We start from the raw sequence: 22,311 nt of genomic DNA on the forward strand, positions 1-22,311 counted from the left end.
ATGCTATATCAATTGTGCTGAAGAGACTAAAGGGGTAAGTAGAATCGTGAATATTTGCTTTACATTATGATGATCTGCTGCTAGGCAAAATTTTCACTCATTTCAGTGATTTCTGATATTTTCTTGACAGTCTTCTTGGTTAGCCTACTATTAGAAGGTCCTTTTTAAAAAAACCATTTCTATGTGCTTTGTTTTTCAGATGGTTGAGAACAATGTACTTGACTCTTAATTGCTTGTATTAAGTTTGTCAGTTATGAAAAACAGTCTTTAGAACGTTGGCTTTTCTTTGCTTTGTGTTGAGTACTCAGTGCTAAATATGAAGCTGCAATTGAAAAACAATAATTACTGCCACTACAACATGTATAATAATTTTTAATAGGTAATCAATCAAAAGTTTGAGTGGTAGCATGTTAAGGAGATGGTGTGGAAATACCTTCCTATAGGATTCAGCACCATATCTATTTTGGGTACTGACCAGCACTGATTTCAGTAGAGCAGTTATTCTCAACTAGGGTGTTGGGGCACCCTGGGGTCCTATAAGATTCTTTGAAAGGTGTCACAGGAAGTGTGAGGAGATAAGTGAGGTATGAGGAGGAAAGCAGATATGAGCAAGTTCAGGCTCAGGCTCCCCCTGGCAAGGAGGGAAGTACCGTAATGAATCAATTAGTATTTGAAATGGGGTGCTGCTTAATTCAGAAAAGTTATGGAAGGGTGCTTTGAGGTTAAAAAGGTTAAGAACCACTGCACTAGGGATTCCTAAGGTGGAATTGCAGTAGAATTGACCTATACCAGGGGTGCCCAAGATCCAGCCTGTAGGCCAGAGCCAGCCCACAGAGCTGTGCCCTCTGATCCATGGAGCTACCCACAGTTCAGAAATCTGGCAGCATGGTGGTAAGCAGTGGTAGCATTAATTGCCCCAGCTTCCAGAGCCGCAGCAATTTAATGCTGTGACTTCCAAATTCTAGCCATCTGGGCCAGATAACATGGCTCTGTGCTCTGGATCCAATTTACAGATTGGACCTGTGCCATTCGTCTGGCCCACGGTGCTGGAGGAGTTGAACACCACTGGCCTATGCAAATTTAAAGTACATGTATGCTGCTAATGAGAGCCCTGTGTTTGAGGGAGGAAACTGGTATTTCTCAACATGCAACGCTGTAGTAAACAGCAAAATAATAAAAAGTCCAAAAAGTTGGGCGCGTGAAACAAACCAAGGAATAGAGAGCATTTTACTAATCCAGTTGGTGATTCAGGCAAAAAAAAAAATGATCTTACCATTTAAAAAATACTCATATTGAATAATATCTCACCAGTGAATAGAGATTATTTTTGCAATAAGGCAATTTCGGTGGACATGGTTATCATGGGATAATCACACCCCTGGGGTACAGCCTTGTCTGTAATCTCCCAGGAGTGTAATTATTTCATGATAACTGCACCCCCTGGTGTTGCATTATTTCCATTATGAAATTCTTAGTTTGATATATCAAGTAACTTACTTTGATCACTGGAAACTGCAAAGTAGTGTTAGAATGTTCCAGCTGTGAGGTTTACAGAGACCAACTATAAGATTTACTATTCTTACGCAGTTAAATTAGGCAATCAAAAAAAGCTGCTTTAGGCTAAGCTGGTTTAAAATGTTTGGGGTTTTTTACAGATAAAATCTTAACTTTTAAGATTCATAATCAAGATGAGAAATATATGCAAAACTATATCACTTGTGACTGTGAACTGATATTACATCTACACCTATTGTATTCACAAAATAGGCCAATAACCTCTTAAAATTGGTCGGATTTTTACACAGGCCTTGTTTTTCTAATTTGCTGCTAGTGTCTGTCAGTTATTTGTGCTTTTGGTACTTTCTGGTGTTCAAGCAGCCATTTTTGTTTCCAATTTGGATCCAGTGGCTTGTTCACAATACTGAAAATATTTCATAAGGCTTTGCTGGTTTAATTTCAAAATGTCACTTAATGTGGTACAGGGATAGAAAACTTGTCAAACCAGTTTGTTAATGGAACTCACTTTATTTAGAAAGCAAAATGATTATAGTAAAGCACAAAAGTTAGTTTCAAACCTAGACGATTCCAAGGCTGTAGCTCTGATGTGTCCAAATAAATCAGTATTAAATTTCACTGAAAAAATTATTTTTTCACATGCATGTGGCAGTGCAGTAATAGTTTAAAATGAAAATTGTTAACATGTTGTGATGCTTCAAGTTATCTCTGAGTTTCTCCTTTAAAAAAGAGAACATAGCTTAGAGATTCCAGTCGTCCTAGACAACAAGAAAATTCAGTATTTGCTCCATTCAGTTTTTGGAACAGTTGTAAATGCTAATTAAATATACAAAGCAAAAGAAATATAGCTAAATTACTGTTTTCTTGGTTGCACATTTAGAGTTATGGCATTGATTTCAATGACATTTTCTGTAGTTACTTCAGTTCTTCACAAATCTAAATAAAGTCATAATCCATCCCAGATCATTAATCTGTACTAAGTATAAGGTCAAGTTATACATAACACTCTCTTATAGAGCTGTCCTTTTGGATAGGGCTTGAAGAATGAACAGGCCTGAAGCAGCCAAAAGCAATACAAATTTAAGTATTTAGTGGCTCTACATGATCTTAATTGAACTGTTCATAAAATATTTACTATTGTGAGAACAAGTAGGTTAGAGAGTGTTTGTCTTTCTGACTTCTGACAGGAGAACAAAGGATTTTCTAAGAGGAGCAGGGTATTAGACACCCAGTTTGTGGAATACAATGCTGGAGGAAATTGGATGCGCGCCCTCTGCCATTTACTATTTGGGAAAAAAAAGTGTCCTGTGTGTGCCTTGATTCTGTGGGGGCAGCATCAAGAAAGAGAACTTCTGACTTTGAATATTCTGCAAAATGTAACTACTTTAACCATAACAAATACTGGTAAAAATGTCATGAAATGGTGTTCACCTTCAGAAAACAAAGTTTCATGTCCTGGCAGAGTGAAGAGACTATTGACATGCCTATACAAACGCAACCTTTTACTAAGCCAAAGACTATGGGACTATGATCACATAGAAAATTGTAATCCTATGATTCCTACCACTAGTATCATATAAATGTACCCAGAACAGGTCAGTGTATATAGCTAGCTTCTGCTACACCCTGCACTGCAAGTGATCATTAGCCACCAAGCAATTCCTGCAACCATGTGAAAATAACAAATGAAGGTCCTTCACATCCATAAATGCTGTTGATTTTTCTTCAAGTAATATGCTTTTTTTAAGACTGCTTTTGTTTCCTAGCAGGGAAAAATATTTTACAACACCCAGTAAGAAAGTAGAACTTAATTCTGACTGCTCTGTTTAGTCTATAATAATATTTTATCAAGTAGAAGTAGCTTAATGTCAATCAGGAAAATTTGTGTAAATCATCCTTTGTATTAAGGTGTCTGCAGAAAATGCATAGAAAATAAAACCCTCCCTTAAGATCTGCAGCTGAGCACTTTGATTGTAAACAGTAGGGTCCCATCTTCACTAGCCTGAGTACCAATCAGATTTTAGATTAATTCCAAATCATTCTTCAAAATTCTCAAAGGTGTGTGCACATTTAATACAGATTTTATGAAAGTGCTAATGAACTCACTTAAGTACACAGTTCATGTTACACTTTACATTGTTAATAAGAAATCTTCCTTCAAGAAAGAGAAACCTCTAAAACCTTCCCAGATATGGCCTCTGACAAAAGCCTGTCACACTACGCTGACATTTGTGGTCTATCAGACCAGCATATGGAAGGATGCTCTATCCCGTTTAAATTAAGAGAATTGTTAGCTCAAATGCTTCTGCTGGTTTTCTCTGCCATTATATGATATTAGAAAATATAATTTTTAAGGTAATCAGGATGCAGAACCAAACCATGCAAAACACTTGTACTGAAGATAATGAGTATTATTCATAGACATTAGGGCTGGAAGGGACTTCGCAAGAATGAGTCCACCCCCTGCCCCAGAGGTAGGAAGTCATAGGATCCCAGCAAGATAGACATCCAAATGTCTCTTCAAGGCGTTCAAAGTAGGTGCTTGAACCACCTCCGGCGGCAGTCTATTCCAAACCTCAGGGGCTCAGACAGTAAAGAGGTTCTTCGTTATGTCCAGCCTGAAATGGTCATGGAGGAGTTTGTGACCGTTTGACCTTGTCATACGCTGGGGCGCTCTGGTGAACAGACGTTCCCCCAGATCCTGATGAGCACCCCTGATAAACTTATAGGTGGCCACCGGATCACCCCTGAGCCTGCGCTTTTCCAGGCTGAAGAGTCCCATGGCTCAGGGATTTGCTTGAGAAGCATCTATGGATGCAAGCCAGCGTTTTGCTTGCTTTACTAGCAGCAGCATCACATTGAAGGCTCATGCTCATCTTGTGGTCAATCATGACCCCCTAGTCCCTTTTGTCCATGGTGCTAGCCAGCATAGCAATGCCGAGCCTATAAGCATGCTGCAGGTTTTCCCTCCCAGGGTGGAGAACCTTGAATTTTTCAGTATTAAACGCCATCAGGTTCACATCTGCCCATTTCCTGAGCCTGTCAGGGTCAGCCTGGATCACCCTCCTGTCCTCAGGTGTGGACACTTTACCCCAGAGTTTGGTGTCTTTGGTGAACTTGGCCAGTCCACTTCTGATACCAATGTCCACATCATTAATGAAGATGTTGAATAGTATAGGCCCAAGAACAGAGCTTTGTGGGACCCCACTGTTCATGGAGCACCACAACAATTGACTTCCATCAACCACCACCCTCTGGGTCCGACCACGGAGCCAATTCCCCAGCCACTGGATCGTGGTGAGGCCGAGGCTGCAGTTAGCCAGTTTTGCCAAGAGTTGATCGTGGGATACCAGATCGAAGGCTTTTTTGAAGTCAAGATACACAACATCAATCTCTTCTTCCTTGTCCAGGTGATAGGTCACCTAGTCATAAAGAGATAAGACTGGTCAAGCAAGACCTACCCGCAACAAACCCATGCTGTCTATCCCTCAGGATGTTGCCATCGGCCAGTCTGTTAAGAATGGCCTCTTTGATAATCTTTTCTAAGACCTTCCCTGGGATAGAGGTCAGGCTGACGGGCCTATAGTTTGCTGGATCCACTTTCCTCCCTTTCTTGAAGATAGGCATCACATTGGCCTTCTTCCAGTCTTCGGGCACTTCATCAGAGTGCCAGCAGTTCTCGAAGATCCGTGCCAGGGGCTGAGCAATGATGCTAGCCAGTTCCTTGAGTACCCTGGGATGTAAACTGTCAGGGCCGGCTGACTTGAAGGTGTCCAGCCTCTCAAGGTGTTCCTTCACGAGGTCAGCATTGGTGGAGGATAAGGAATCTCCCTCACCTGTCCTGTAATGCGCAGGGGTGTCCCATGGGACTGGGGTTCCTTTTATGGGATACAGTCTTTCCCCCTCTTAAATCCTACTGTTCCCAGCTGCTTAGTTCTTTAAATATTTTGTTTGTCAGGAATACAGCCCTATAGAGAACTACTGTTATAGATTGACCATAGTTTTGCAAACAACTGACTATATATACATCCTTAACTCAAAACTGTACCTGAAAGTAAATTCAAAATGAGTGCAGACTAAGAAAAATTCAAATAAGTTTTTATCCCTGTTCAGTAGTAGATGAAGTTTGAGAAGGATATAGAAGGTGGTTTCACTAGGCATGTTGCAGTAACCTGTTCTAGGAATGGATCACTTCAACCAAGTCTACTTTAATGTAGAGAATCCTCTAAAAATGTTATTGGCTTTTGCTTGGCTTTCTTTTCAGAAAGCAGTTGGGAATCCAACAGGACCTCATTCACCCACAGTCAGTATGTGCTTTACAGACCAAAAAGGAATAAAATCCTTATTTCAACAGAAGGGAGAGAGATTGCCAATTCTTGTGTTTTCCTTGGTGAATCCAGCCATATTCTGACGAACCTCAATGCCAGACCGAAACTGGAGAGCTAAGAAACTGTCCTCTCCAGACCTGATTGAGTGCAATCAGCTTATAGGCAACACTGCAATCTAAACAGCTTTACATGCATATTGAACTAGAAAGATGTCAGAATAGATCCTTTGGACTTTCCCGCACAAAACAATACTTGGCATGAAGGTGCAGTTGGCTAGTGCTTTTCTCTGAGAGAAAAGAATGGAGGGAGGGATATTGAAAAGTGCCTATGTTAAATTAGTTGCAAGCGTGTTTCAATGAGGCTTATGTCCGTATCTCACCTTCATGCTTTTAAAAATCTCACTCAAAATCATTGCAGCAAATGTCTTCCCCAAGCTTTTCTGACATGCTGTCAAACGTTGTAGTTAAAAGTATCAAAGTTTGCTGACAGAAATAATGAATCTTTACAGATATTTGATCTGTGTCCATTACTAAGATGAAATTCACAGAGCTAGTTCCATAATTTAAAAGTATGTTGAAGAGATCCAAATACTCCAGCTATTAGAAAAACTTAGTGCTGCAGTCCTCACAAACTTTCCCCAAAAAGCTCTTCCACCTCAAATGGTCGGCCTTATCCATCAATCAAAGGAGACAATGCCCTGATATTCCAATCTGAATTGAAAAACTAATTCCAGCCTGGTGTCAGCTTAATCTATTCAGCCAGCATACCAGAGAAATAAGCCCCATGTTTGTTAGGAGATCTTGGGTCAAGTTAAAAAGGGGATTTTGTTGTTGTTTTTGTTGCCATGGTCATTGAAGTCACTAAGAACATTGAGATGTCGTGACTTTCCATTGTTTGGCTTCGTGAATTCATTTCCATCTGCGTCAAATGCAACAAGATCCCTCACATTTGGAGAGAGGCCACAGTCGTTGCAGTCCTAAATGCTAACAAGCCCAAGGATGATGCAAAGAATTATAGACCTGTCTCCCTGCTGTGCATTCCAGTCAAGCTACTGGAACACCTCATTTATGCTTGGGTCTACCCCATAATTGATCCACAGCTGCCTAAGAAGCAGGCTGGTTTTAGATGTGGAAGGTCAACAGTGGAGCAGGTAACTCTCCTTACTCAAAACACTGAAGAGAGCTTTGAGGCTAGGGAGAAGGTTGGTGTTGTCCTGGTGGACCTCACAATTGCATACAACACTGTCTGGCTCCATGGCCTCTACTAAAAACTCCTCCAAATGATACTTGACAAAATGATTGATAGCTTTATTATGCTGATGCTTCACTCTCCATCGATGGACAGGAAAGCTGCCCTAGAAATCGTAAGAATGACATTCCGCAAGGCTTTGTACTTTCTCCATTGTTTTTCAATGTGTACATTGTTGACTTGCCTGACACCCAGTCCAAGAAGTATGGCTATGCCAACAGCCTGGCTCTCACCAAGTCAGGCAAGCAATGGGAAGACACTGGATCCACTTTGATATCAGACATAAACACTTTGGCTGACTACTTCCATAAACGGTGTCTCCAGTTCAGCCTCACTAAAATAGTGGCAACAGCCTTCTACCTAAATAACAACCAAGCAAAGAAAGAAATAGAAGTCAAAATTAGCAACCTGGCACTTGAACATTGTTACACTGTTACTTATTTAGGAGTCAAGCTGGGCCAGAGCTTTACCTACCACCAGCATCTGGAAGCGGTCCAGGGTAAAGTTAACAGTAGAGGAGCTCTTATCTGTTGCCTTGCTGGCACCACCTGGGGTGCAAGTTTCCAAACACTTCATACTTCCACTTTGGCTCTTGCGTATCCTTCTTCTGAGTACTGTCCACCAGTATGCGGCTGGAGCATGTGTACTAAGCTAGTGGATTCCAGCCTTAATAGCATCATGAAGACCATTACCTGATGCTTTATACCAACCCCAGCTGACTGTTTACCCATCATCTCGGGCATTCCCCTCCTCCCCCTTGCCCTCCATCCCCAACATCCAGAGACAAGCTGCTATCCTGGCCCAAGGCCTCAAAGCCTAAGTTCCAAACCATTCTTTACACTCCAGCCTACTAGCCACAAGACAAAAAAGCAACTACTGCTTGAAGTCTCAGAACCCATTCTCCACTCAGGCCAAGAAACTCCTCAATCCACAGGTGGCATGTTACCTACCGCATGAACATCAGTGGAGCAGGAAATACACTGCGCAAGAATTGCAGCTAAACAACTTCATCCCCAATACTAGCTTCTGTCCCTCAGGCTGACAGCTGCCCTGCAGGGCCTGGACTGGACTGCTCCTAACTGTCTCACAACAGGCATTGGACTGTTTAAGGCAAGCATGTACCCTTGGGGCCTCTCCAATGACACTGGCTGCAGCTGTGATCCTCAAGCTCAGACCACTCCAGGCTAACCTAGGCTGACCACATCATCTACGAATACCCTTATCGCCCTCCTTTGGGCACCCAAAGACTTATTGACATTGATTATTATATGTTTTGCTGGCTTTCTGGCCCTTACGCTTCTACCGTATGAGTGTGGCGACGCTCGCTTCATCTTCATCATCATCATCATCACTTTCCATCTAACAAGAACTTTGAGCTTCTCTGCAAGTACATCCAACATGAATTGTAAAACTTGAATGCTTCCCATTTTAATCCAGTCTTGAGACCATAGTACACAGCTACACAGTGTTTTGATATCTAATTTGTGAACATATATTGTTCGCACTTAATGGATAATCTAAACCAGTGGTTCTTAACTTTTTTGCACCGGGGCCCGTTTGTGAACATTGATGGCTAGCCTTGACCCAGTGCCCCTCACTCCCGACCTGCTGCCCCCCGGTCCCAGCCTCCCAGTGTGTGGGGCCAGGGGGTGGGTGTGTGGGATAGGGTGGGGTGTGTAGGGGAATGGGGAGCCCCAAGTAGCCCCTTGCAGGCTGCAAAGGAATAGCCACAGTTTCCTACATTTTTCTCCTTTAAAGGAGAATCTATTTTTAAAGTGTGTTGATCCATTATTTAAAGATTGTTTGCGACCCTTTCATATATTCTTGCAGCCCACTTCTGGGTCATGACCCATGGGTTGAGAAACAGTGATCTAACCAATCCTTGTTTCTTTTGTTCAGATTTCTAGAGAGGCCAGGTGTAGAGCTTGGCTGGTGGTAGATTGTAATTTTCCCTCTGTGAAATAGTGGGGCATGTTCCTAGAATCATAGCTGCGGAGTAAAGTACTGTAGATCTGTTCTTTTTGATAAATGCAATTGTGATTTAAGCTACTTTTAAGATGTCGGACATGATGGCATGCTTCTGCCAGACTTTATTCCATAAATAATTATATACCTTACAAGTAGTTGGTCTTTAATCAGATCAGTGTGTTACAGCTTCTCTTTCACAAAAAATTGTGAACTGGAAAAGAAGTAAATGTGGAAAGCAGATGTTCATGTGCAGTGGCTATTTTTCATTAACCTTCATGTAAAATAAGTAACTTGACACTTTCATCATAAGTTTTTGTGAACACTTGTGATGGTGCAATTTTAGGGTTGTCCATTTTTTAAATGAACACACACATTTAAACCAGAAACATGCTTCCCTCAGACTTTAGGAAAATTTGGACCCCAGCTCTGTGTCTTGTTCAGAACTCTGAACCCTACTCCAGACTTCAGGATCTGAACGTTGTGTTCCGTTACTAATCTAAGCAATCTGTGTTTTACTAAAATCTACAGTATGTACACACAGCATATACACACAACTGGGATACATTAAAGCGTAGCTAAGATCAGAATATTGCCTATAAAAATAACACTTTTTAGGTTTCTGTTACCTTGTATCAGTGACATTTCATATTAAACTGGCTGTTTTCAGTTAGCTGGAATATTTAACTGCCTTCACTATTTAAGTACAACCTGATATCAGAAAGTCAGTTCTACTAATCATTCTTTGTCTCTGGTAAAAATATAGATTCCACTATTACTACTTCTAACCTCATTACTTTCAATATATATTCTAGAATCAAAACTTAGCTGGTAAGATAATGCAGCTTGTTCTTTTGCAGTGCTAATAGAAATGAAAGCATTTATCAGTTAACTAAGCAGACATTATCAAGACTCTCAGATGCAGATAGAAATAGTGACATCTTTGGCCTTTGCTATCCTTTCTTCCATTGAATCAGTTCTAGTAAAGCCTGTAATTTAATAATAGTTATAGCCTGTAATTTAATAATAGTTATCGTTGTTAGTTGTTTTAATACTTTTCCCCCACCACAGGGGATAACACAAAAATTATGCTTTAACCTCTTTATGGAGACACACTTCAGCTAGCATTGTTCTCATTAAAAAAAAAAAAAGTCCCTGCCCACGCTTGTTAACAAAACCGTGCTAGCAAATACTACTTAATAAATGCAGTTTGGTCTTCAGCCATAGTAGTGGACATGACCTAAAATGATAAGTTTCATGTATAATTTCTAATGGACTTGCATACAGAAGAGGGGAGGTATTAGATCGGGAATGGGAGAGCTTGTTGAAAGTTAAGCCCTTAGCAAGTGAAATGCACAATTTTTTTACCATAGTCATTTAATAGTGATCAAATTGATTTCAGTTAGGTATTACAGAAAATCAGAGTGCTCTGTTATCCTAAATTGGCAACATGTTAAAAAAAAATCCCAGTGTGATGTACTTGCTTCAAAGAGATATAGTTAGCTGTGTTAGTTTGAACTTAAACAGAAGTCTGGTTAATCTATAAAATACAAATGTACCCTGCCTTCTACCCTATTGCAATCCAGTATAATTTCCTTTTTTATGAGCTTCAGAAGTATTTTGTTTGGAACAATTTGATTCATTTACTGAATCAGCAGAGCAGGCCTATTTGTAGTCCTGGAAAAGATGGGCAAGTTTTATATGTTCCTTCCACAACAACATGAAAGCAACTGTTCAGTTTGATGGGTCCACTTCAGATAGCTTCAAGATGAAAAGTAAAGCAAGGATGTATTCTTGCCCCTACACTCTTTGGAATGTTCTTCTCAGAACCCCTGAACTGCACATTTAAAGGTATGGAAGGTGGAGTGTACCTTCACACAAGATCAGATGGGAAACTCTTCAACCTGTCATGACTCGAGGCAAAGACTAAAGTTAGAAAGGTGCTTATCAGGGAGTTTCTATTTGATGCTGATGCTGCCCTTTATATAGCCCACAATGGAGACTTACTACAAGAACTCATGAATTGCCTTTCAAGAGCTTGTCAGGCATTTGCTATCACTATCAGCATAAAGAAAACAGTTGTACTAGGACAGGGAGTTCCACAAGATCCATCAATCACCCTTAATGAGAACCAGCTAGAAGTAGTCCAAATGTTCAGCTGCCTAGGCTCCACAATAACTACCACTCTCTCACTGGATGCAGAACTTAATGTTCTCATTGGAAAGACTGTCACCACCTTTAGCAGACTAATTAAAAGAGCATGGAACAATTCAAAGTTTACCATCAAGACCAAAATGCTAGTGTACAAAGCTTGCATACTCAGCATTCTCATGTATAGTGGGAAAACATGGACAACTTATGCACATCAAGAAAAAAGGGTTAAACAGCTTCCACCTGCACTGTTTGTGCTACATATTCAACAGCAAATGGCAAGATAAAGTTACCAACGCAGAGGTTCTTCAAAGGGCAATGGGAAACCTTGGCAAGTGATCAGAACAAGTGGCGTTATTGTCTCCACCAGGGCATTAAAGTCCATGACAGGAATTGGCTCCAATAGCTTGAAAAGAGTTCATAGGAAGGAAGCAGCTCCCAAGCCACCCAACTGTGACTTATACATTTGCAACCACTACCACACATCGTGCAAATCTCGGATTGGACTATTCAGTCATGAGACATTGCAAACCATCTGTGTCATGGGCTGCAATTTCCACTGTCTCTCGCACAAAAGGATGCCATAAATAAATACTTGTCTCATACAAGTCCTTGTGGGGAAGGTGTCTGAAGGGGAAGTTTCCCAGATTTAAATAGCCAAAGTTATTGTCTGATTGAATAACTCATTAAAAATGTTAGGCGCCTTGAAAGCCCTGAGCCACTTGATTATCACCTGGAATTTCCAAATAAGGTTTATCAAACTTCTACTTATCAAAGCCCTTTGTTAAAGTCTGAATATTTCTGCTGTGGGAGGGGGCTGGAAGGGAAAGAGTAGCCATTAAACAAGAATTGGAATCTAGGAAAGAAGCACAATTGTCTCTGATATTTTGTTTCAGGCATAAGTTAATAACATTAGGTTTATTAACCATTAGAAGTAATGAATTGATTGACCTGGCTAAATTTTTTAGTTGGGATTTGTAACTAAGTAGAAAATGGCCACCTTAAAACTTCTCAGGCTGCTTGCAAATGTTTTTTTAAAAAGTGCTTTACTGGAAGAAGCAGTGTGTTACTTAGACCTGGCTCTGCAGCGTCTTTATAGATTAGGCACTTCAGTGGGGATTCTTGGTGCTTTTATCTAATAGCTTATTCAATTAGATAAATGTGTCATAAAAACTCCACTAAAGTGCCCGATATATACAGATGTTGGGCAAGCCAGGTCCAGCTAACAAGCTGCCTCTTCTGGGCATGTGCAGGGGTGCATGTAGTTTAAATTGCTTTATTTTTTTTAATGTCTGCAAGCAGCCTCAGACTCTTTCTCAGAATGTATGAAGAGTGATGATTTAACTGCAGGCCAGTACTAAGACTACTTTATTTTGATTTTGTTTAGTAGGCATCTTGCTTTATTCTTAGTTTAGTTTAATTTAGTTTAATGTTAACAGGAGCTTAGCTTTCACTGATGTTTTCTTGGTTTTATTTTTGAGCATGTTAATTAAATGTATAAGTCTGATATTCCTTTCCTTTCACTAAGCAGAATGGGTCCAGAACCTTTCCGGAGTTGGGTGGATATTATCTGGTCACCTAAAAGCTTGACAAGCTACCTTTAATTAGTTTGTGGTTCTCACAGTTGCAGTTCTTAAATAAACTAATGGAGCCTGGATAAAATCATGTCTTCACTTCCAAAAAACATAGATCCCTTCTTTTAAGAAGAAGAGCTCTTTCAGCTATAGAAAAGTTTCTGATGCATATGCAATCAGCTCCACCCCCAAGTCAGCAGCACTGCTGCAGGCAGAGGCCAGTAGACAGGGGCACATGCGGCTCAGTCCAGCAAGGAGGCAGAATGGCCTGGCGGACCATGCCACTCCCCCTCCCCACCAGACTGCGCCTCACCCCTGTGATTCCAGGACTTCTGTTTAAATTTTGACCAACCAGCCAGTACCAGCCTATGGAATCCAGGCTGTCTTGGCCAAACTGGGATGTATGGTCACCCTATCTATAGGCAATGTGCTTGCTGTGAGTGGGTGAGGTCTCTGCGCTCTTTCCCATGTGACATGCATGCCCAGTAGTCCTGTTTCAGTTCTTGCTTCCATTCACAAGGTTTGCTCTGTTCTGCAGCTTTAAAAGCATGTTTGTGACAAAACCTTAAAGCAAGACTCTATTTAAACTTTTCCCTTAACCTTCAGTCAGTCTTCTCTTTGCTGTTTAATTCCAAGAGCTTCTGCCTAGTTTTTCTTGTCCTTCTCCTTGTGCACTTTCTCTTTTTTTTTTGCTGAGTTGATTCTAATGAAATCACTACATCTGGCTCTAAAGTTGGGCAAAACAGCTGTCAGCAAACAGGCTCAAAAGTTTGCTGCACTGATAGACCTTTTAAAGAAATACAATTGTCATTGATTTTGTGAGACTTCAAGGCAATTTCCTCAAATAGCCTGTGCATATGTTTGCACAGACTTAATAGAGTTAAATATGGGGAGGACTTCAAACATCAACAACTAATGTTTTTGAGCTTGAGGGATCTATGAAATTATAACACTTTTTAAAATTCCAAGTAAAGCATTTGTAATGGCTTACAACTTAGAGTTTAAGCCCTTTTCTTCATAATTGATAGAACATTCCCAGTTGCCTTCAGCACACAATTAGCAATTTCAGGTCAAGCCAATTTCTCTAACCAGAATTATAGGGAGATTAAAAATAGGGATTATATTTATTTTATCTGTCTGATCTGGTTCATGGGGCTCCTCAGAGAGCCAGAAATTTTGGTGGCAGAGGAGCCGGTGACAGTGTTAATTGCTGCAATCTCCGGACCCATGGGAAGCCTTGTGAACTGGATGGCATGACCCAGTGTGCTGGATTGTGCTAGCATGTGGGGCTGAGCCAGCGAGCAAAGATATGCCATGGCTGGATCTGGCATGCAGGGCTGGGCCGACGCTTCAGGTCGTATCTGTGCACTGACCCTGTGCACCGACACAATCTGCATCTGGCCCACAGACTGGCCCCATGCTACTCATCCAGTTCAGTAGGTTGAGCATTATTGGTCTAGTCTGATTTGTTTTTGTTTTAAGTTTCCCTACTCTGTATTTTTCCCCACAGCAGACTTCATACCATGCTGATTTATAACTACTGTCCATGTATGTTTATAGAATTGAAAAATATATTTGGAGTTTGGGGGTTGTGGGTGGATTGGTTTGTTTAACTGGCATAGTTTGAGCAACCACTCTTGTTAAAGGTTATGGCCCTTATCTTTTATTGGTCCATGCCTCAAAATCCAACTGAAGTCAGTTTGCCACATAAGTCATTAATGGGCGATGTCCCTCACAGTCTGTTTGTTTGTTTGTTTTGTAAAGGAGGATGGGGTAAATGAGGTGTTTTCCCCTTTAGTATCATGCACAAAGAAGGCAGAAGTAAGTGGGATTTTTTGTTCTTAAATTATTTCTGGAAAACTGATTTCAGTTCTGAACTTCACTTCTTAGGAAGCACAGTCTGGGAGGTGGGTTGACAAAGGTCATTGAAATCCTCCTTTGTGCCTCTGATCGTGAGCCTTGTCCTAATGTAAAATAGAACAGCGCCGAGGATTGTTCAAAAATTTCCATTTGGCAGATTAGTTAGTCTCCAGTGAGCCTGTCCCTAAATCCAGAGTAATCTGATGATTTGGAGCTCAGGTTGTAGTCCTTTCATGCCCTGCTCGTAGTTGGTGTTCAAGTCAATTTCATCAGCCCTGTGCTGTGAGAGAAGCCGCCTGAAAAGAAGGTATTCTTCACTTACACCAATTCTCTACTTATCAGGAACTGAGCCGACATCAAGGACCCCATATCAGGCCACCATATAGAAGACTAAATAATTAGAATGATGTTTAGGGACCTACAGAAATTGTGATTTCCTGATTTTCACAGAAGCTGTGGTTTTTGGCAGGCCCCACAAAAAAAATGGGCTCTGTGAAAAAGCATGAGCCACTTTTGGTGGGCTCCCTGGAAAAGAAAAAAAAAATTGCTGAAAATAAAATTCTGGCTCCCTCTGGAGAGCATGCAGTCCTTGTGGCCACTGTGGCCCGGCCACATAGCCGAGGTGGGGGGGAGAAGGGGAAAGGGTAGTTGTCAGCACAGCAGGGTGGTTGCCACCCTTGCTGCTGATTGGCTGTGAGGGCTGTCCGTCATGTTGCCGCACCCCTTGCTACCACTCGGTGGTGAGGGGCAGGACAGGTCCCTCCAGCCAAAGGCATGGGGCGGGGGGGAGTTACTGGGCTCCGCCTGTGAAAATGGCTGTCAGACCCATGGAATCGGCCGGCAGCAGCCTCGACTTCTGTAGAGCCCCTCATTATGACACCATGAGTACCAAGAGAATGGAAAGCAAGTAACTGAAAGAGGAAATTATATTTATTCTGATTGTTCAAAGCTGGTGTTTGCCTGTTCCATCCCCAGCCATAAAACATATTTAAACCCCTGGGGGACAGCTGGGAGAAAAGAGCTCCGTGAAAGCCTGTTGTAGCCTTTTCATGGGAGGCTTGAGAGAATTCCCACTCTTGTTTCCAGCAAAAAAAAAAATTTAAAAAGGGGGAGGACAAAACTTGTACTTTCTAATTTTTCTACAGTAAAAAACAAACAAGACCACAGGTGAAGAGTGGAATTTTCTTTTTTCCATCATAAAAAATTAAGGGAAGCATATTGACCTTATTTATACAAGCTTTAAAAGTGTAGATAGTTGCTGGTTTGGGGGTTTGTTTGTGTTTTTTTTAATTGGCAAAAAACATGCTTCCATGAGCTTACCAATACCCAAGGATGACATACCCATTTTAATGGGGTTCTTTTCTTTGTTTAATTGTATCTGTCCAGTAGGTAAGTCCTGAAAAGGAAATGGATCTGACACTTGACTGAAGTGTCAGCCTCTTCTTCAAAGAACTGACAGCTGGAGATTAAAATTCACACTTGCTTTATTCTACTGCTTTCTTTAGGGAGGAAAGTATTCTTGTGACTCGGGTACAGGGCTAGGGTTTTTCTTTCCCTTTGGCTCTGCCTAAAATTTCTTGTGTAAACTTGGACTAGTCGCATACACTTGTCATGCCTCAGTTTTTCCCATATGGCAGTTGAGAATTACTAGGCATACTTTACTGAATAAGCAAAATAGCTTGAGATCCTAAGGAGTGCTAGAATTACGATTCTGCCAGTTATATGGGTCTTATATAGCCATTTTCCAAGTCTATAAGCTTTAGAAAAGTTGCTTCAGATACTAGTCTGGTGAAACATGATGATTTCTCCAGATGTCAAAATTTGTCTATACTTTTTATGACTGAACTTATTTTCTTTTTTTCTTCTTAGAGAGCTATTGTAAAGACTTTTTTTAATTAAGATGTCATCTGGTAGTAAATTTGGTTGCTGTATTTATGTCAGGTATAACTGGGTACCAAGGCAACACATCAGGAGCAGTTCTGGGCAAGCAGAGTAAGGTCGCAGTAGCAATTCTGACTTAGCTCTGTTCTCTCTCTCTCACCTTCCAAATTAGATTTAAAAGGCTGCTCTTGACCTATACACTCTTTTGGGATCCTGACCAGTGTGTGCTCTCTCTGATCTGCTCACCTGTGCCCCTCCTGGGGCTGGATTTGAGGTCAACCCCTGCAGGTCTGTTTGTCTCCAGATATATAATGGCAGCGGTGTGTGGCTGCCATTTCAAGCTTTTGGATTCTCTCCTTGAAAATGTCAGAGAGTTCTAGGATAACCACCCCTTCCCTTTATATCCAGTAGTTAATTTGATGTTATGGTCTGGATAATTTCAAATATATTTTTGAAAAATATCTGAGATTTCATGGCATGCTGAGCTGCTACATATGCTGAATTTCTTGTAAATGGCTCACATCAGTATAATTTTTATGCCTGCTACCTAGAAAATCATAAATTCTGTTTCTGAAGCAGTACCCGTATAAGATAAACACTTGTAGGCCCTGCATGGTTGCTATGGCTCTGACATATACAGGGACAAGCATACGCAGGAACGCTGAAGAGTTAAAACTCACGCTGATGTTTGCTGCCTCACGGGCAAGTATTTAAAACTTAAAAGTAAACAAAGCCATCAATGAATGTGTACTGTGCACCACTGACTTTACAATTACGCTGTTACATGTTCTGAAGGAAAACTAGCTTGATGTATTCTTTAAAAATCATTTCTGAGAAATCCAATTACTAGAGTTATAAACATGTATGGAAAAATGGATTTAAGGCCCCAGTTCAACAGAGCACTTAAGCCCACGTTGAAAGGCTCTGATGACTTAGGAACTAAAAGTACTTCAGTAGAAAATCCCTTCCTCTACTGAAATCAAGGTGAAATTATAAACATCTGAAGAGAGCTTGTAAACAAAACACTAAAAATAACCACAATCTAGTGGCATGCAATGAGTTATTTCTTTTGAGGATTTTTTCTTCATTCCTGGGTTGTGGATATGTTCATTTGTAGTTCCATGAACTGTGTCCATGTGATATCCAATAGAATTGTGGGCTAGAGTTAACTACTTAGAAACTTGGAGACATGGAGGTTTTACTTTGCATGTTAAAGATTTGTGAGGAAGTTTATCCTCCAAAATGGTATGTTCTGTGAGCTTCTTAAAACTGAAGAACAGGATTGATATATTTGATAATATATTTCTAAACAAACTCTTAAAGCATCAGTAATATATACATAACCTAATTCCTCATAATTTCTCTTATGAACATATCAGTTCATCTATATGGCAGTAACTGAATCAATATATGATCTATTGTTTGGCAGTCAAATTTACTGATGAACATATTCTAGTATTTTTTCTGCAAAGCTGAAATATCAACATTTTCTGTTTAGTTTGCAGTAAAGCATCAGGTCTAATTATAAGACTCTGTGAGACATCTTAGTTACTTCAGTATTTAATTAAAAGGATAAGAGTTGTATGGGGGCTTTATAAGGGACAGAACCAAGCCTGAGGGGTCCAAGATAAGGTCTGCATTTTAATCCTTTTTGTATTCCAACATACATAGCATACATATTGCAAATGTATGCTTTAATGTAATATGTTGCATTGTTTTAAGACTGTTCTGAGAGACGCATGAACAATCCAGCGGTAACAATCTAAGTATTGCACAAATTGGGGAAGAAGGAATAAGCAAAGATTCTGATGGCGGGGGGGGGGGGAGTTTGCTTGTTTATTGTTTTTATTTCCCTCTTCTATCCCCCACCCCCCACATTTATAGCTTCAAAGGAAGGGATTACGTTTGAATTGTTTAAGTTGTTTAAGTTTGTGTATTTCTGAAAAATGTCATGACAGCATCCTCAAGTGTGCCTTTCTATTACTTTTGGGAAAAGGGGTTCTTTAAAAAATGTAGTTAATGTTGCTTCTGTAGGCTTCCTGTATTTTTGTACTATAACAAAAATATGCTACCAGACAATACCAATATATATTGTTTTCAACAAGACAAAGTTACATAAGAAGAGAATCCCCTTGCACTTAAAGAAAAATGCAATTATTTTCTATTCTGAATCTCCAGACTGCTGTTTTAGAAAATCATATCTGATTATTTGCTCAGCAGAAGATTATTGAGTTGATTTAGCTGTGATTTTACTTAACAAAGCTTCAACTGAATTCCCACTGTGGAGTCCAAAAAAGGTAGAGAGATATAAATGATACATTCAAACTGTGATTTTTGTGAACAGGGCCATCAATGCACCCCTCGGAGCTAATAGCGGAGATGAGAAACAGTGGGTTTGCACTGAAACAAAATGTACTGGGGAGAAACTTGACCGCAAATGATCCATCACAGGTAATGATCTTTTTACCAGTAAGCTGAAAATGTCTATAAATCTAAATGTGATTGCTTGCGAATTGCTACTTAATGTTTTCCAATATGCATATCCATAGGAAGGCTCGATAGATATACCAGTAGAAAAAAAATATCATGAAACTTATTGTGTTTTGCTGCTGTATTTTACCCAAAGTGACAAATCTGAAATGATTTTTTTTAAAACCCATAGTTTAATAAATTAAATGCCTCCTCTGGGTGACTGGAGATTGAATAGCTCCTAGAGGGGGTTGTTTGGGCTTTTGTCACATACTTCAGGTGTGATATTTGCCTTGCTTCTTAAGGGGCTTTCGATGAAGCCTGAGAACAGCTTGCAAAAAATAAAATAACATTTTTGTATAATGTAATGTATTACAATTTTATTACAGGATTTAAAACATAATATTGTATTTATTTAGACTTTCACAAAACACTTATTCTAAATCTTGAGGTGCTTTCACAAAATGTTAAGATACACTTTCATGTGCCTACCATTTTAAATAGTGAGCGAGCCCACCGTGAAGCAGCTTTCTTCACATAACAGGATAATCAAACCACCAGGTGACAAAACTCAAAAGAAGAGTACTCAACTGTTGCTAAAAGGCTCGAATGAATAGGTGGTAGATTATGTTCCTTGCCTTTAGAGGAAGTTACATACTCGGGACAAAATCTAATATATGGGATTGGTGTTAAATGTATTGCAATGTTATCAGCAGTTTAGAAAGGTAACATATGGAGACTTTCTGCCTTTGCTGCTTCTCTTGTACAGTTGAGATAAAAAAAAAACGTTAAGAAAGAGAGAGCATTCCAAGTGCAAATAATCTGAAAGGTCTGGATTTTAAAATGCCTGAAGTTACCTCCTGACATCATTTTATTACTATGAGTTGAAGATGCACTGCTAATTTGAAACTTTGCGAAGTGTGGGGTCAGTTGTACCTGCGACTTCAGTGGGTATAAAACTAATTTTCCAAATGGGCAATTTGAGGCTTATAGAAGGCTAAGTTACTCATCTAAATTCCTTTGTGGCTTATTGGTATATAAAGTCTTCCATCCCCTGGCCAGCACTCCTAAGTGGGCCAAAGCCAAATAAACTTTCCATAAATTACTTTGAAGAAATGTGGAACTGTTTTACTTTTAACAGTGTGAATGTTACTGTTTAATATTTGACTATTACACTAAATAGCAGTTCTTTTTACGCTTGGTATAATAAACTCCTTTCTCGCTCCAAAAAGACACAAACAGATCGATTGAGAGATATATTATGTATGCATTATACGTATCATTATGTATGCATTTAAATAAATTAAATTCTCTCTCTCTCTCTCTCTCTCTCTCTCTCTCTCTCTCTCTCTCTCTCTCTATATATATATATACATATATAAATTTATTTTATTTTTTTTAATGCATACATAGGTATATGTGTATGTATTAAAATAGAAATAGAATTAATAGAAATAGTATTAATTTTGTTGTTAAAACAAACCTTACATTTGAAGGGCTGTGTTATATTTATTTGCATACATGGTGTTTCGTTACTTCTGTTGCACAGGAATTTGTTGCAAGTGAAGGAGATGACGACCCAGAAGTTGAATTTTTAAAATCGCTGTCAACTAAACAAAAACAGAAGCTTCTGAGGTAATATCCTAGATAGATGGCTCCTATAAAGCTGCTGCTACCTTGCTGATAGTTTTAACCCCTTGGTATTCTTGTGCATGCTTGTTACTGTAACTGAAATTCCAGTTTTGTATCTGTGGGGAGGAAAATCAGCTTAGAGTAACCTATATTTGACCACAAATGTCTCAAAATACACTTTGTATTATGCACCACATTCCTTCCTCATTTTGTAATCCAATTGATGTATTGCAGTTTTAGTATATTTTTGTTTTCAGTTACATTTCAGATTTAACTTTAAATAACCACTCGCATTATATATGCATTGGCTGGTAGAGGACACTAAATTGCTATTTTAAAACATTGCTTTACACTCTGTTGTTTACAGTGCCCTCTTCCAAGATTGAAAATGAATTTTCTTTTCTTATTGATTTTTATACTTGGCAAAGCTTGATGCATGTGCTTTGTTCCTGACAGAGCCAAACTCAACCTTCTTCTCTTCACCTGCATAATTGGTGATGTCACCACCCCTGCTGTAAGATAAAGTTTCATACTTTGCTGCTGCAAAGCCAGCAGAGGGAGCTTCTCACAAAAGTTTGGGGGGGGGCCTTCTTTACTGTTGCCTTACTAATTTCACATGCTAAGGTTGGTCACACCTGTTTTCTAAACAAAGTTGCATTGTCTTTTTTTTTAACTGTTTGAAGGGATGTTTTTAAGTAAAATTTTAAATGCCTGATTGAATAAATGGCACTTATTGTAGTTTAAGATATTCACATAGAGAAAATTGAAAAGGGCAGTGTCAACCATTTTAGGTCTCAATACATAATAAAAAATATAATTGTATATTTAAGAAATCATCCTCTACAGATGTTGGAAGCCACTTCCCTTCCTTCCAGTAAGGAATGAGTTTATATTATCTGGTTGTAGGTTAAATAAAATAAACCTATGTTGTGTTTAGCTTCTGGTGGTCCAGACACCTGGCATACATTTTAATGGTTCTGGTTTAACAAAATGATTAGGTCCTTGTGACTTAACTGCTTAAAGCTGTTGTAATCCAGTTAAACCCATTTACCTAGCCTGTCAAATTTAGTGGCTGATTTTTGCTAACAGTGAACAAAATGAGTGAGAACAAGAGATTAAAATTATAAACTAGATGAAGGCAGTTGCAATTAAAATGTGGGGGGTTCTGTTTGATAGAACACTGTACTGTAGGGCAGGAGTTTTACATTTATTTCTGATGGAATAAATCATTGAGTTTTCCAGGCAACTAACAACATTGGATGAGATTTTCAAACAACCAAATGGCAATTAGGCTCCTACCTTCCATTCAGGGTCAAAGGGACTTGAGCACCTCACTGCTATTTATGCCTTTGAAAATGTTCCTTAGTATTAACATAAAACAGCAAACAAACAACAACAATCCAAACCCTACTAGTTTGAGAAACATCAGCTGACTGTGCTATTAGTAATGAGGCCCCAATTCATGTTTTCTATATCTTTCCTAAATTTTAATACATTTAAAAGCAACATTACTGTTTTTTGAGGGAGCATCCACAGGTTAGAGTGCTACATGTTAAGTCTGGCTTGGGGTAGAAGCTTTAATAATATTTTGAAATAAAAAGTTCAATATGTTAAGAAAATCTGAAACATTTGTAGAGGATCATCTTAAATAAGCAGTGTTAAAGGACAGACACCGTTTAAAATGTCTT

At 39.5% G+C, this 22,311-nt stretch overlaps 1 protein-coding gene across 2 annotated transcripts in view; it reads left to right on the forward strand.

Annotated features, from left to right (window-relative positions):
* The window catches only part of CIR1 (corepressor interacting with RBPJ, CIR1), a 37,256-nt gene that overhangs the window by 13,297 nt on the left and 1,648 nt on the right, over nucleotides 1-22,311 (forward strand). For both annotated transcript variants that reach the window (XM_006267511.4, XM_059727277.1), the window contains 2 exons: nucleotides 18,867-18,973; nucleotides 20,541-20,626. In XM_006267511.4, coding sequence (XP_006267573.1) covers nucleotides 18,867-18,973; nucleotides 20,541-20,626 — 193 coding nt within the window. The remainder of the gene's footprint in view (nucleotides 1-18,866; nucleotides 18,974-20,540; nucleotides 20,627-22,311) is intronic.

This window comes from Alligator mississippiensis, chromosome 4, assembly GCF_030867095.1.
Source record: "Alligator mississippiensis isolate rAllMis1 chromosome 4, rAllMis1, whole genome shotgun sequence".
Taxonomy (NCBI): Eukaryota; Metazoa; Chordata; order Crocodylia; family Alligatoridae; genus Alligator; species Alligator mississippiensis.